This window comes from Lichenostomus cassidix, chromosome 3 (genome assembly GCF_008360975.1).
Source record: "Lichenostomus cassidix isolate B80296 chromosome 3, HeHo_3.0, whole genome shotgun sequence".
In the NCBI taxonomy this organism is placed as follows: domain Eukaryota; kingdom Metazoa; phylum Chordata; class Aves; order Passeriformes; family Meliphagidae; genus Lichenostomus; species Lichenostomus cassidix.
The window spans coordinates 52059441-52075726 of record NC_139483.1 but is presented as its reverse complement, the minus strand read 5'-3'; the positions used below and the strand labels follow the sequence as shown (position 1 = coordinate 52075726).

Genomic DNA, 16286 nt, shown 5'->3' with positions numbered 1-16286 from the left:
CAGGAACAAATCGAGTGTAACCAAACCGATGTCCTTCATTGAAAGAGTAATTGTCTTGGTGGAAAATATGTGCTTAATTTTTTACTCTTAATTAAGCTCTTGATAGTGTCTTGCATGGGATTCATTCTATGTAAGTTTTGGAAATAAGTTCTAGATGAAATTGCCAGTCAATGAGCACCTTTCCAAAAAGACACTCTAGTGACAAATGGTAAGTGTTCAAGTAGGACCTTTCAGAAACTGATTGTGAGCTCATAAGGAGTATGCTTAACTCTGAAGCTGATGCTGAGATGGAGAAATTTGCAAACACTGAGTTTGATTTTTTAAAAATACATTTTAAATAGCCTTAGCAACTTCAGGGGAAAAAAACACAAAGTGTATTAATACAAGTGGAAACCAAATACTAATGGAAAGGGGTCTAAGTGGTGAATGGTGCAGGAAGAGGAGACTTGAGTATTATCTCCAAACAGATTGAGTTAGTGTTGTGGTATGACAAAAAGGGGAAATCCTTTTGGGGACATGTTAGAAGAATCATTACGTGAACCAGAAGTGACATTCAGTGATACCCAGTGGTGATGAGGGCTCAGTTCACTGTCTGGTTTTCCACAACATACGTAGAAACTCAAGAGAAAGGCAGCTAAACAGAAGTCTAGAAAACAGGCCTTAGAAGAGTATTTAATACATACATGCATTTGGCCTAAGAGAGAGGAGGAGCAAAAGTCTTAAAATACTCTCATTTTTTTGAGTTTTCATATAACATAATAAAACAAAAGGAACTAGATGCATGAGGCTTATATATGTAAAATCACTGAAGGTAGCTTTATTTGCTGTAATAGTTCTATAATTTCACTGAAATGCAGCAGGACATTTTCTTTCTCTAATGCAACATTAAACTTATTGATATACTGTTTTTATTTCAATTATAGCTTTCATTAAAATTGAAAATTCATTATTTCCAGGGGTACCCCAGCTGTAATTGCATTTTCATGGTGCATATAAGCATGGCTTCTGCAATCACACCAGATATTATATTGAGAGGGGCTGTTTTTTCTATGGAAACATAAAACCTAGAAGCAGCCTTATTTTGTAGCCTCTTTGCAGTTATGATATGTGTCTCTAGTAGCTAGGTTAGTCAAGTGGAAAAATGTAAACTTCTGAATATGAAGGCTTAGGAGGATAACCAAATCCAAGAGGATGGGCTGTATCCAAGAGGAAAGCATTTGTCCAGTTGAGATACACAAATTTAACAATTGCTCCGCAATATCGATCTTGTTTACATTGGGTAGGTGGTGCAGATGAATGAAAAGATGGTTATGGTTAATTTATGCTTGCAGCCTTAAAATGCTTTGGATGTTTCTTCAGGCTAACTGTCTTAAGTTACGTGTATCTTCCTAACTGAATCAGTATAACCAGCTCAGGCCAGTTCACAGCGCAGTTTCTGCTTGCTTGCTGTTGTGTTTTCAAAGCCCTGAACTCAGTGTACGAGCTACACCAGCACACCATCTCTGCAAATTATTTATGTCTTGCCTAATTTACACTGATGCTCAAGACCACATTTGAGACTCCTTCGCAATTCCTTGCCTGTCTTTCATTTGTTTTGAAGCTGACAATTTGATTTCATTATAACCTTATCAAATTAAATCTGTGCCACACAGGCATTTTATAGAACTAGCAATGGCCTGAGCAAATACATACCATTTGTGGTTATCACATTTTGCTTTCTTTCTAAAGCGGGGATACCAGCTTCCTAGGCTTATAGTTGTACCTGATACTGCACGCTTTGAACAAAATTCTTAAAATAAATATGGTGAAATGACTTTGTGTGTCAGGTAAGTCTTAGAAAGCTCTTCCTCTCTATGCTTCTTTCCCTCAGCAAATTACTAAACGTTACATTTCTTTCTGGGAACGAGCTTGCTTTCTTTCACATGAAGTTTTAGACTTCAAGAAGATCATGCAACTCCAGTTTGAAGAAAATAATACATGATTTCAGAAAAATCTAAGGCAGCAAGTCTTTAAAGTCAGGAGCAATATGCGGTCGATACCTGTTGACTATCAGATTAAGAGTTATGTGAAGAATGCAGTTAGCAGCTGATGGTTTCAATCTAAGCCAGGTTCCCCTGTATTGTTTGTCCCTTAGATTACTGTCTGGAAACAAGAGCGTTTTATTAAAGTTCTCTTCCCTCCAAGAAATGAATTACCCTTTCCTCTTGTAGCCCACTGTTGTTAAGCTTGTAGCTTAAATTTAAGTGGTTAAACACAGAGGAAGACATTTCTTTGAGATTTGCATTTTTGGAGGGCTTTGATTTGTTTTGGTTGGGGGTTTTTTTCTATTGTTTTTCAGCTGTTATAGGTTATACTTAAAGATTTTTTTCATTACATTTTCATTTAGTCCTCAGGAAACATTACAAGTCTTTCAATTTACTGCCTTTTCAAATAATATTGTTTGAAGATTGAAAATTGTGTCCTTTTAAAGTTGTCAGCAAACCTTGTATGGTATGGTAAAGAGACAATATAGGGATTCCTTCTAGAGGCTGTTTGTCTTACGTTCTTAAGAACATTGACCAAAAAAGCCCTTCCTTGATTGAGCAGGAGAATCCTAGTGAAATGCATACAAGCTTGCAGCCTCTGTCTTTCATCAGCACCACCCATTTGTTTGCAGCATAGTAAGCTGAGAAATCTAAGTGGAGTTTGTTGTCCTGTTAGAAGGTTGCTAGGTTGTGCTGTATCTCCATTAAATACTTGGAGTATCTTTCTTGGAGCAGTTAGGTCTCTTGGTCCTGCAAGGACATGGATTGCATTTCTGGGGTTTTTGTAATTGGGTAATAAAAATGCTGGAGCCCCATCTAGTGCATGAACAGTTAACCCTGCTAAAGAAGTTACAAAATGTGTCAGAACAAAGAGGATGAATGACAATCCCATTGGAAGGTAAATTTTATCCTTTTTCTGAAAGAACTTGCGTTACTACGTCAGCAATAAATCAGATGAGAAAAATGTAGTAGTGGTCAAACACAGGTTGTTTGGGGGAGGTGATTCTGTAAAGGTAAATCTTGCTGTGCCTCAAAGAGACCTCATATATTGGAAGATTTAACTGTATTAGACCCCAAGTATGAGCAGTCACATTGAAGGCAAGTTACAGTCTGAAAATTCACAGTGAGACCAGGACATGTTTAGCACATTTAGATTAGATAAATCATATTAAATCCAAGCACATTTGACCCTGCTCTGTGGCTTGTTTCCAGGAAAAAGATGTTAGTAAACAGAAAGACTGGAACATCCAGGTTTGATTATACAATTTAGGATTTTGAGTAAAATTCTCAGTGCGTGGAAAGTCAGCAAGACTGTTTACATTGATTTCATTTGCATGACTTTCATCCTTGGATTTCGAGATTAATTTGCCTCAGAGAGCTAGGATTTGCGGTCTCCGTGAACTTCCTTGCAAATGTTTGGGAGGAAATCCTCTTAGAAGACCAGTGTTGTAAATATAATGGGCTGGACAGTAGTCTCAGTTCTCCACCAGAGAAGACAGAAGTTGCCTTTGAGATTCTGCCCATTTGAAACAATTCCCCATTTGAAGTAATTGCAGTGCACTTTCTGAACTTCTTGAAAGGGAGGGGAGATACTGAGTTTAATTGAGGTGCATTTGAAAACATAAATGTTTATCTAGGAAAAAGAGCATTTATCTTCTAAAAAATTCCCATTGACTGGTTTAAGTAATTTTCTTTCAATGATTATGTATATAATATATTTAATATTAGGAATAATATTTTGTAAAAGAAAAAAATCTGAAATATTACTGTTACTTTAGGAAATTCAATGCATCAGCATTTCTAGCATTATAGAAAGCTACACATAGATGAAATTCAGTCTTTATTAGTATTTTTTATAATTATACACCTAAATTTGAGTATCAAATTAAAATCTTCAGTTTATTAATGAGCATGCCATTCTAGCATGTGTTAAATGCTTTATTCCATAAAAAAATTAATTAGGGCTAATGACCTATATTTATGTTCACAGTTTAAGTCTTATCTTGACCATGATATGGTCAGAAAAAGGTGTAACAGTCTGTTCTGTAATGCCCAAGGATTTCTAGAAGACTATGAGTATTACAAGCCTCATAGTAACTTCCAGTTCCAAGTTACTGGAAACTTGTTTAATGTAATGTGAATTATAAGAAATTCTTCCCTGTCTTCTGGATTTAGGAAACATTCATATCTCTCTAAAGCTTTAAATAGTATAAGCACAGTTGTGCTGTGCCTTCCAAAGAACATCTTTTCAGCTTACATGCTGAAATACAGTGGTAGCTTGTCATGCAATACTTATTTAATCAAAAATATTGTGTCAAGTAGTATTGGCTTTGAGGTCAAAATCAGTGTAACTGATAGAGATGGGAACCACACAGTAATCCATGCCTCCACATGCAGATTATAGGACCTGGCCAAGCATTGCAAGCACATTGCAGGAGTTTGTTTAGGTCTAACACAAGTGAATGTCTATACCTCATCAGGCTGTAGGAGGCTGCTTCTAAGCAGCTGCTTCTTCAGTATTCACCACTTTATTCTCATAATGGGTGTTTAGGAGCTTCATACCCAGATACCATCCATCTCAGCTGTTGCTCCCTTCCTGTCATCCTCTTATCCATGAGAGTTTTCTGAAGTCTGGTTGTTTTAATGGTCAAGTGCAGTGGTGTCCCACAAAGACTGTGATTGATGCATGGTTATGGTGTGGGTGAGCGTGTTGCAGGTGAGAACTCCTTAAATTTGATTTGCTGCCAAATCAGCACATTCTATAATTCCAACTTTGCTAGCACAGCTTTTCTGTTGCCAGTTTGAATACCTTGCTAGGTGGGAGGATTCTTGCCCTCTTGGAAAATACATAGTTTGTGGGCTGTGTAAGTGGCAGAAATTGTAATTGTGTGATATTTTTAACAGTTTGTGCTCAAAAACAATTAATAGCTCTTTTAGTAACAAGTCCCACATGAAAGGGAGGGGGTCAACTCTAAGATGTTGTTCAAGTGACTTGACTGTGACTTTGAAATGTATTTTCATTCATATATTGGAAAATATTTTATTTTACTTTCCTATTGTCTTAGCTCTTCTGTTATTCAAGTGTATTAATTTAGGGGTTTTTTTCACTTCTGTGGTTTGATTTGATTGTGATTACACAAGAACAGATAAACCTAGAAAAAGACACCACTTTTCGTTGTTGAACTTTCAAAGTAAAGCTCAGCTTGGGCAAAATTGAGCTTTAATGATTTAACCTAATCAGTATTTTAGTTGCTGGAAAAATTATTGGTAATATCCTAAAATAAAACAAAAGGAAGCTAAGAAACAAAACCCAAAACTCTACCACTTGTATCAAATGAGGTAGTTGGAAACAGGTTTTGTGCAACAAACTTCAAGGTGTATAGAAGTAACAGTGGGAGTTGTGTTTTCAAACTTCTGAACAGCAGAAGCTGTAAAATACTATTGCGAATGTGCTCAATTGTGTCACAGGATGCAAGAGATCTCAACATACAACAGGATCAGATGACAGAGCTGCTGTTGCTTAGGTAAACGTGCAGATTCTATATTAGGTTGTAGAATTTCTGCAGCACTTCTTGAGAGACTTTTTGTTCTTACAGGAATTCTAAAAAATTCAGGAACATTCTAAAGGTAGCTTTTCCAAGTTTTGCTATCCTATACCATAAGTCATAGTTGTCTTTGACATATTATCTATGAGCTAGTAGGGGGTAGGAGCCTGTAAGAGTTCTGGGAGCAAGGTTGTTGTCAGCATTTGAGAGTTGGGTTTGGATCAATCCAAATTGATTGGCTAAGGATGCTATTTGTAATGAAATATCTCTTTGTTGCATATTACTCTAGGAGAATTAGAAGGGGAAAAATGGTTAATTTTAAATGTGTTAATATAAATTTGAAATTTGCTGTAGATTGCCATTAAGGACAGATCTGTGCATACATCGTAGCTCATGTGAAACATTTCATGTCTTGTATTTTCATGTTTAGATATAGCAAATGGCTCCAGTTCAGGAGGATATCGCCCCCCTCCCAGAACAAAAGAAGTGATCATCAATGGACAGACAGTGAAACTAAAATATTGTTTTACTTGCAAGATTTTCCGCCCACCTCGTGCCTCACATTGCAGCCTTTGTGATAACTGCGTAGGTGAGTAAAAAGAAGATACGGCATATGTTCATTTTAGTAGCTTATATATTGTTACTAATACTTTTTATAGGAGACAGAAAAAAATCTTAGTGACAAGATTACTCATGAGGTGACTTGCTCTGTTCATCTTTCTTTCCTACAAGATCTGGTAAATGTGAAGAATTTTAGAGAAAGCAGGAAAGGAGACTTGGCCTAGCAGATGTTGCTAATCTAAGAAGGAAGAATATCTTCTGATGCATACATCTTTCCTAACCTGCTCTAAAGATAACACACCCTACTCAAATAGGGTTGCATACAATGTGTGATGACCTTTCCAAGCTTTTTGGGAGTCTCAGAATTGTTTCCTTCACCAAACTAAATCGAGGGCAAGGAGCTGCTTCTCCAGTTCATTAGTACCTAACTGTAAGGTTTGGCTCAGGACTGTGTGACCAAAATACACACTGTAAGTGAGTCTTACCTTTGAGCAGTTTTGTGACTAGAAATAGTAAAGTCAGAATCCATAAGAAATTACTGGGCAAATATGCTATTTTGAGAGTAAGTAGATATTGTCAGAACCTAAGCATATTTTATAATGATAGGGTTGGTTTTTTTCTCTCTGAACATCTTGTCCTTTTTCATTACTGTTTTCTGTGGAGGTCAGACAAGGTGATTAAGATATGCTTGGATTTAAAAGCAAACCAAAAAACCCCTACAAATCAAATCTGAGTAGTTTCCAGTTAATTAGATCACATTTGGAGTTTAGTGCAGTTGATTAGCACACTGTTGAGCCTGGATCTTATGCATTCAAGAAAATAATGTAGAAAGATGTCTCCAGCTGAGAAATGTAATTGCAGCATTCAGCAGTGATATTTTTAGATACACAGCAGTCATTGGAAGAATTGGAGTTTTATGTTTAGATGATACTCATTTAGGGAGTATACTTACATCAGAGTGAAAAGCTTATTAGCCTTTTGACCCTATAGAATTGATTGGTATCTGTAGATGGTTCCTTCAGTAAATAAATTTTTCTGATGTGTTAGATTTTTTAAGTGTTGCAAAAGCTATTGAGCTTGCTTTTATTGAGCAAGTAGGAATGTTTATGAATTGCAGTTGGCACATTTTTCAGAAAAATGTTTTAGCAAATGTATGGCCTGAACATTACAGTGTTGTGATATTGCTCAGCAAACTTGATAATATGTAAATACAGTTGTTGACCTGTGCGGCAAATAAAAGTTGAAAGGCTTTTGTCTTTACTAAGAGAGCAAAAATAAGAGCAAATTCCCCTGAATACGGCCTGAAGCTTATTTTATAATAATGTTTTGGATTTTTAATACACTAGTATGAAGGATTTTTCTATAGGTTGTTCTATAATCTGTGTCCTTTTCATACCACATCTGGAAAACCTATTCTGTGAAGCATACTATTAGTGATGACAGGGGAACAACTTATACAGTCTTCTGATTATGTGTGTGTGATGAAACAACAGATGTGAATTATTATGAATATTTATCAGAAAAGAGCAAATTACTTATATAATTGAGATACCTTTTTTGCTTGTAAGGTAGGTATGGTGATTGTAATTTCCTCTTGCACAATTATTTCTTTCACAGTAACTGAATGAATTTGCCGTAGTTTTTCTCCTCAGTGTTTATAATGGGAATTACAGTAAACTGACTTTCTCAGGGTACACTGTATAGTAGCTTTGTTTCCTGATTAGATGCAAGTGTTTAGGTATTCAGGTATAGGTATGTATTTAGGAATAGCCATATAAATATTCAGGTGTATTGAATGCAAAAAAGTGAAATCTACAAGTACCTGCAATTTATTTTCTTTGAAAAATAGGTGTCAAGAAAATTGGATGACTGATGTACTTGTGGAAATCTTAACAGTCTAAGAGTGTACACTTAATCAGAGTGTGTTATGCAGTTTCCACCACTATGAAGTTAAGATTGTCTATATGATGATACTTTTATTTAGTTTGTGAATAAATCTTGTGATAGCAATGAGTGTTCTTGTGCCGCTGTCATTTGTTTTAGTTCCTTACTAGTGTAACTAAACCTATGCACAAGTAGTCCTACTTCACACAAATATGGATATTTAAGTAACTTACACTACTTAAACATAACATGATATTTAAGCAGCTCACTACCAATGTGGTCATGCATTCCTTTTTACCACATAGTTCCCAAAGATTTTGCTGCATAGTTACAAACCAGCTGTGGAGACTATGTGGTACAGGAATGGAGCCTGTCTTCAAACCTCCACTCACTGCTCAGAAGAAAAGAGTATGCTACTTTTACCTAAAGGTGTCTTATGATACTTGGCAAATGAATGCAATGTGAAAGAGAGGTTCTTTCATTCTGTGTTTTCTATGAATGTTTTTTATTCTGTAAGGAATATATTGTAGCGTTTTAAATATGTAAGTGCATACAAAGACCTAGTCTGTTTTTTTCTGTGTAGTTGTTTAGTAAGCATATCTGTTACTTGATCTTGTTTGATTTTTGTTTCATCACTATTTTTCATACATGTCTGTGTGGTATTTGTAGATAAAAATAACAAGAAATAGATTAATATAAGAAAAAAAAAAGAAGAAAAGAGCTAATTTGAGTTCTAGTCATGGTAATATTTCAAACCCCTTTAGCTCTGCATTATTTTCCTAGTAGTATCCAGAAAAATCTGTATTTTCATACAAATGTAGTTTGTTCCATTTATGTAATACCTTAAAAAATTTGGTTGAATAAGTGTTCCCTGAAGCACATACCTTGGGTGTATTCCTGATTTGCTTTCTTTACTGCCTCTGTCAATGTCAGTTGGAAGTTAGCCCCTCGAGGGTTTTGTGTACCATTATGTTGCTTAAGAATTACAAGAGAATTAAACATAACATGCATCTTAACACAAGAGATAAAGACTTTAAAAAAAAGTAACCAAACCAGCCATAAATTCTGAGCTCAAGCTAGTTATTGCTGTGTTTTGACAGGAGGTTTTGATTGCACTGTGTAATGCTAGTAAGAAGGCAGTGGTTGGACTTGCTTCTGAAATGACCAAATGGCTTCTTTTTAATTTATTTTTTGTCATTGCAACATCAACTGTGTAATATCCTTTTTTTGTTTGGTTTTAATAAATAATTTTTGTTTTGTTGATTTCTATAATAAGAGCTGAACAAGAAGTGGATGGCTATTTATAAACAATGTGGGGCAATAATTAGAAAAGCACCCATAACATAACACAGACAATGTAAGACAGAGTGAGAATTACCAGTGCGTTCTGGGGAGAAACTTTTCCCTTTATTTACTCCAGATACCACCATCTTCCAGCCTGAAGAACACAAAGTACTTCAAAAGCAGGCTGAGAGGTGGCATTGTAACAGTTTGGCTTTTGTAACACAGACAATGTGTCTGAGAGTAATTTTCTCAGGACTGTGTAGTCCTTTGTAATCATTGTATATTTACTTGATGTCAGGACTTTGGTTTGCTTGGTTTTCATTCTATTCTGTAGCACTCTTTCTTCATTACCTTATTATTTCCTTTCTTGCCTTCAATTCCTTTTCATGGGCTTTGCTTATTTCTTTCCTTACATTTCCTGCAGTGAATAGAGTACAATTTTCACTTCATTTTGAACCTGTTAAACCTTAGCTCCGGTTGTCTTGAAATGACTCTTTTGCTGAACAGTTAAAAGCACTAAGTTGGCTGCTATGACCATTTTGGTTTTTTTTTTCTTTCTTTTTTCTTTCTTATGTATTTTTCCCAGTTTTTGGAGGTGAGAAATGGCTTGGACTCCTTTTGTTTGGCTGCCCCAGAAAGGTAGAACAAGAAGCTGTCAAATGGAGTACACACCAGCACTTACAGAAGTGATACATTATTTAAGATTTTGCCATTTGTATAATTAGATGCACTTTGGAAATTCAGGGAGTGTGGCATTTGTGCCAGGGTTTCTAAATCTGAAGCCAAAGGACTGCAAAATATGCCAGAAAGTCTCTTTAAAAAGGAAAATCGTATTATAGATTACTTAAGAGGTTGTGGTTTATGCATTGGTCTGTGTATGAAAAAATGCAAAGATGATCAGAACATCTGACTATGTAAACGATGTTGTAAACATCAAGATGTCAGAGTAAAAAGTAAAGAGAGAAATTACTAGTTTAAAAAAATTAGGAACATAAGAAAATAAACACGTATTTACATTCGGTGCAATAACAATTTGCAAAATGGTTAAAAAACTCAAACTCCAGTAAAAGACAGCAACAGAACTGTGTAAAAATAATGTGCTTTCCTGTAGAAAAGAGAGAAAAAAATCCATTAACTTTGTGGATGCTGTTACTTGGTAAGGATACTATGTTTCCTCTAGGAATAAATGTGAGCTTTTAAAATCTTTTCCCCCACAGTTGGGTGTGTGTCAGGCACTCATCTGGGTATGCCAGAGTATATGTACTGGAATGGGTATGTAAAGAGAGATTGTTAAACAGTGAGGTCCTCCTATGCCCTCTTTGTACCTCTCAAAGAGCAGCCAATCTAAACTGCTGCTGCTACTTTTGGAAATGTCACCATTAATGTGCATGCAGTCAAAGGAGTTTGTTAATTAGTCAACATTTATTATTGGAGGGTGCAGTGAAGTGATCTATGTGACAACACAGTTTCATTACTATTAGCAATCCTAGGGCGATGGCTGGATGTTTTCCTAATAAGTCAATTGCTATTTTTATTTTGAAAATTAAGCATATTTATTTTCTTTTTGTGAATAGCAATAGTCTACAACTATTGAAGTTGATTAGCATGCAAAAAGTTGACATTGCAATTTATTCTTAAAATCCCACCCAAATAGCTTAGCTGTCTGCAATAGCTTTAACAGTCATGAAAGTGAAATACATGTTAAGTAGCCCTGGTGTTTGTTTTTCTGACTGACTTTTCTGATTCTGATTTTTGTTGTAGCTATTCATGCACATTATTAATTTATTTCATTAACAGAGGCCCATCTTTCCCAGCATTATATTGCTGTTTGAGTTTCCATCACCTTGTAGAGATTAGTGTCTAGAATGTAATTTGGAGTAAACTTTTGGTGAGTATTTCCCAAATGTAAACTTCAGGCCAGAAAACTCTTTCTTTCTGTTTGGTTTTCATGGGGTGTTTTGATTTGGAATCAGTGTACAAAAGTACTGAAGCTCAATCATTTAAAGCATCCATTGTGCATTGTCCATAACAGATGTTCTAAAATAACATCAGCATGCACATAAATGTAACTTGCAATTGGTCTTTTGTTATTCACTGTTTTTTCACATGGATTTCTACTCAGATTTCATTCCACAAAAGTAACAGCAAAGGCATTGCCAGGGGAATGACTATCAGGAAGGTGAATGGTGTGTAAGTTAAATTGATCCAAGTATTTGATTGCTCTTACCAGTTAATGGCAAGTCACATCAGTGGGGGCAGATTTTTTAATATGATTAAGTAAATAATTTTCTTAGGAGTGACGATTTCAGTCGGTGAAACCAAATGTCAGAGCTAAGGATAGTTTTTACTAATATGCTATGAATATTGGATACAAATTTTTTTGTTATGCTAAACTATCAAATATTTTGAACTGACTGTAGAGGACTTAATGCAGTGGTTGTGTTTGCATTTGTGCACGTGTGCATCACTTTCAGCTGTTGGGATTAGACTGCTGTATTTTAGAAGAAAAAATAAATATTCTTTGTGATAAAACATATATGGACTTCTGAAAACCTCATTTGTTTTCTTAAACATTTCAAGAGCAACCAAATTTTGAAAGTACTATTTGTCATACAAAATGTCAAGTCAAGAAGGCTGAATAGATGTGGTCATATCATGACATCATAGTGTTTCAAAAAGCTTTAATTGTCATCATTATGAATACATGCAGATGTGTCAGTCTCTCTACATAATTACTCAGTGTGAGTCCTTGACAATGGACATTGTAGTCCTGTGTTGTGCTCCTGCTACTAGCAAAAGTAATTTGGAGTAATCCTGGCCCAGTTGGTTGAGCTGTAATGTGACCTCTTGACTGACTCAGGATTTGAATAGTGGGCTCTTGACTCTCTCCAGTCATGGAATGCATGTTTGCATGTTTCAAATAAAGATGGTAACATTCAGTGAATGCCTTAGGTTTGTTCATTTGCCCTACAATGCTTTACTTGCACAGGGTGGAAAAATTACTGAGTGAATTCGAACTTGTGCTCACTGGGATCTCCTAGTAACATGACCTAGATATTTTTGCACCTGCCGACTTCTTGTCTTTGAGTCCTGCCTTCACATTAAGCTTTAGAAAATGTATGCTGGTGTGCAGTGATCTAGTTGAGCAAAGAAAAAAGGAAGCGGTTCATAAATACTGCAAACTGAAGGGCCAAGCTGCCTACAAATGTTCCATTTAAAAATGCTTTTGTGTTCCTTGTAAATTATAAGGCTTTCATTAAATGTTTTGAAAAAGGAAGGAAAGCATTTGGGTCATTTTGTATGGTTTCCTGGAGCGTAGTGATTGGAAAATGGAAGCAGAACATTTAAGGATTTAAGAGTCTACATGCTGTGCTGTGGAAAAGTAGAGATTTGACTCTTTGGTTCTGAGCAGCAAGGAACATGCTTTGGTGTGGCTTCTGAAGGAAACACTCCATCTATAAGACCACTGCTTAGTAAAATGGGAAATGTTCTCAGTTTTGTTTTTATCTGAGATATCCAACAGTTAATGTTTCTTAAGCAAGTTTTAAATGTAAATGTTTCAGGGAAGGTAAAAAAATGAGGAATATCTAAAATATGAGGTAACATGTTTTTCTGTCATCCAGTTAGCATAGATTATTAGGTGAGAGTTAATCAGCCCACTTAGGTGAGTGTTAATGAGACCACTGAGTCATGCTGACAGCTTGCTGCTTCCAGAGGGATTTGAATGTCATTCCCTTATTCTCTTTTTTCCTCCCAATTTCCACGATTCTCTTCTTTGTGCCTGTTCACACAGCCTTTGGTAACACACAGAAGTTGGTAAGTCAGTTTTACCCACTGATCAGTGAGCAAAATAATTCCTTTTTTTTCTTTCCTGCCAGTTCAGGCAACTGGCCTGACTCATCATCAGTTTACACAATGAAAGAAGGAAGTGTGATGAAGTGGCAGGAAAGGCAGCATATGACCATCTCTTTCACTGCTACTAAACTTTTAGATTGGCTCAATTGTCTTGTGTAGCCTCGTCCTCTGGATTCAGTTATGGGGGTGCTGACTATCCTTAGAAGTTACTATCTAAATTCACAGGTACTGATCACTTGGGAAAGAATCATGAAATAGTCACTGTTAGATGTTTACTGACACTTCTTGAAGTTTCTTACCTCTTTGGTTTTCTGTGATTTTTACAGCAGTATTTTTAGTCTCCTTTTGCACATCTCCTTTTTTTCATTGACGCTTTACCTTACAAATTCTTCACACATTTTTTCAGTCTTTTTTTGTTTGCTTCAGGTTTTGTTCTCAGATCCTGAAAAGTTAATCAAAACTGTATTTCTCCTGCAGTTGTGATAACTGTTAACCTGTAGTAAGGTTGGTGTTACAGCTAGGCTGAATTAACCCTTAGCTGCTTCTGAAAGTGTTATTTCATCCCTTCTCTGGCATTGTGTTCTCAGTGCTTCACTTGGGCCAGCTTTGGTGTTTGACTGATGAGGTGATCTGAGGAGATAGGCAAAAGAAAGCCATAGTTTCAAGTTCATCTGGCTCGATGTCAGCCTGCTCCCCACAGGGTAAAATGAACACCCATCTTGGCCTAAGAATGGAGAGCCATCAACATACAGGCAAAAGACTATTAACAAGACTGCTGAAAGGGTAGAACTAGGCATCTGGTCTAGCAGTAGTTCTTCATTAGGTCGATACAAGATAGAGCTGTAACATCAAGAACGGAAATATCTTGCTGCTTTTGCTTAAACTTGAGCATAGGAGGATGATATATCACTGTTTCTGTCCATAGGATGTTTCAGCTTTCTTCTTCCCTCATTAACTTTTATTAACAAGAGTTTGTATTACCAGTGTTTTAACTGTCTGTGTTTGCCTCAAATGTTTTTATGTTAACCTTGTCACAAATGTTTGTTTGAATACAGTAGTATGTTAACTATTCAGAACTGCAGTTGTCACCTCTAAACACTCTGTTCTTCATAACAAGAAGTTGCATTTCTGGTTGCTCTGCATTTTAAGTTCGTAAGGGCTGGAATTCCAGTTTTTCTCAGCATCAGTAGTTTTTAATTTCTCAGTGCAGTTAAATCTTAATTTTGCTGCTGACATTGTCCAAGTCAAGTTGAGATGTCAGAGCATCCTTTACAAAATTATTGGTTGTTCAATTGCCAGGCATCTGGAATGCTGGAAGTGAACCTTAAGATACTGTGTTACTTCTTCATTAATAAGTATTAAGTCATGTCTTTTTCTAAGGAAGAAGAAACAGCTCCAGATTTAATAAGGTTTTATATTTCTTAACAGCATTAGAAGTTTCTGCTTAGCGTTTGTCTTTTAATTTTTTCAGGGTTGGCAGTTTTCTCCTGCATTAATAACTAAGCAGAGCAGCTCACAAGCTGTAAGGCTGTTATCTTTAAATTGCATTTACATATTTGTGTTCTGCTGAGTAGAATAATGTCTTACTTTTTAATATAGTGTTTTGTGACATGTGTCACATGCCTTTTTATTTTATGACTGAGAAATATGAGGCCAATTTTATTTTTCATAAGATTCATGTAAACCTTTTAACATGTGTCTTTCTGTGTTAGAGTTGATTCCCGTGTAACACTGTGGTAGTCTTTTTCATATCTGGCTTTTTTGGTCCATTTCTCCCTTAAAAATATCTTAGGTAGTTATTTAGCTTCACAATGATTAGTAAGGTATTTTTTGAGAAAGAAGAGGTTTCAGTTCACCAGGAAATTTTGAAGATGGAAATTGAAGAGGACTGACTAGTAGGTTAAAAACACCAAGTCAGTCTGCAGTAAGGAGTGTGTGTATATAGGAATGTGTGTTTATAGGTAGAGGGGTTGCGTGTGTGTGTGTGATTTTGTCTGTCTGCATTTATCTATCTGAATCCATCAAATAGATGTCTGCATATACCTAAATGTTGTTTCATGGCTAGAAACTGAGCTTTATGCCAATATAATCTGTTTCCTACTGTGTCAGCACAGAAGAGAATGAATCCATATATATGGAATTCATCTTCCAAGATACATCATGTATTTTTTTAGCACTAGGATTATGCTCTTTATGGCTCTGTAGCTGTATTTCTTTGTGTTGTTGTTTGCTTATGTTTTGTAAGTGAATATGTTTCGTAATGAATTTAAATGATGTGGAGTGTTAATCAGAATATGAGGGCTCATTCAGAAGCACAGATTTAAAGACAAGCACTTTTGAAATGAGATGTCAATTTATTTTGGGAATGCAACTGAACAGTGCACTGAGAAAAGGTAGTATCACCTACCCAGAGTGTTTAGCTCTTGGTATTCTTGGCAGCACCCATTCAATCAAAGTATTCTGAAGCCTTATCCTAAGAAGGTTCAGTAACTTCACCTTGAATAGCCCCATTGGAATTTGAAACAGATTTATGGCAGAAGCATGTGTTCGAAACAGCTGTCATGCAAAACTATTTTTAAAAAAAACCCTGAAAGTCCGATGAACTCAGAAATCTGTTGTGCATGTTGTTTTGACTTTTTTTTAATGAAGATAATACTAAACACATCTTTCAAGGAAAACCTCTAATGTAGGTCTTTACCATAAATCCATAGCTAAAATAAACTGGTTTACTTGGTCAGATATGCCTTTTTAACCCAGGGCTTAAAGGACTTCAGATTTATAGCTCATCTTTCCTGTGGAATTACAAATAGTTTCATTAGTACGTCAGTGGAGGCATAAAAGTCACAGAAAACAAACCAGGGTTTGGACAAGGATCAGAGGGTGTAAGAAGCAGTCAGCATGAATGCATCTATCTTATGATCTTTGATTTGATTAAAAAAACCTTAAAATTCTGTCAGTGTAATCTCTCCAAGTAAAGTTAGGAAATGCAAGTTTGTTTCCTGGCAATAGCTTTGTTTCCATTACCCAGCATACTGGGAGCTGGAGGGTGGATCCAGGCTGCTTGGGGAAAAGCAGAGTAAACCATTCCCTCTGCTGCTTCCCAGCACTGAGGCATTCCCCCATGTTGGAGACA

General features: G+C 36.0%; 1 protein-coding gene across 5 annotated transcripts in view; it reads left to right on the top strand.

The window, feature by feature from the left end:
* Nucleotides 1-16286, top strand: part of ZDHHC14 (zDHHC palmitoyltransferase 14) — a 96104-nt gene that overhangs the window by 57074 nt on the left and 22744 nt on the right. For all 5 annotated transcript variants that reach the window (XM_085055783.1, XM_085055781.1, XM_085055779.1 and 2 more), the window contains exon 3: nucleotides 6000-6158. In XM_085055783.1, coding sequence (XP_084911909.1) covers nucleotides 6000-6158 — 159 coding nt within the window. The remainder of the gene's footprint in view (nucleotides 1-5999; nucleotides 6159-16286) is intronic.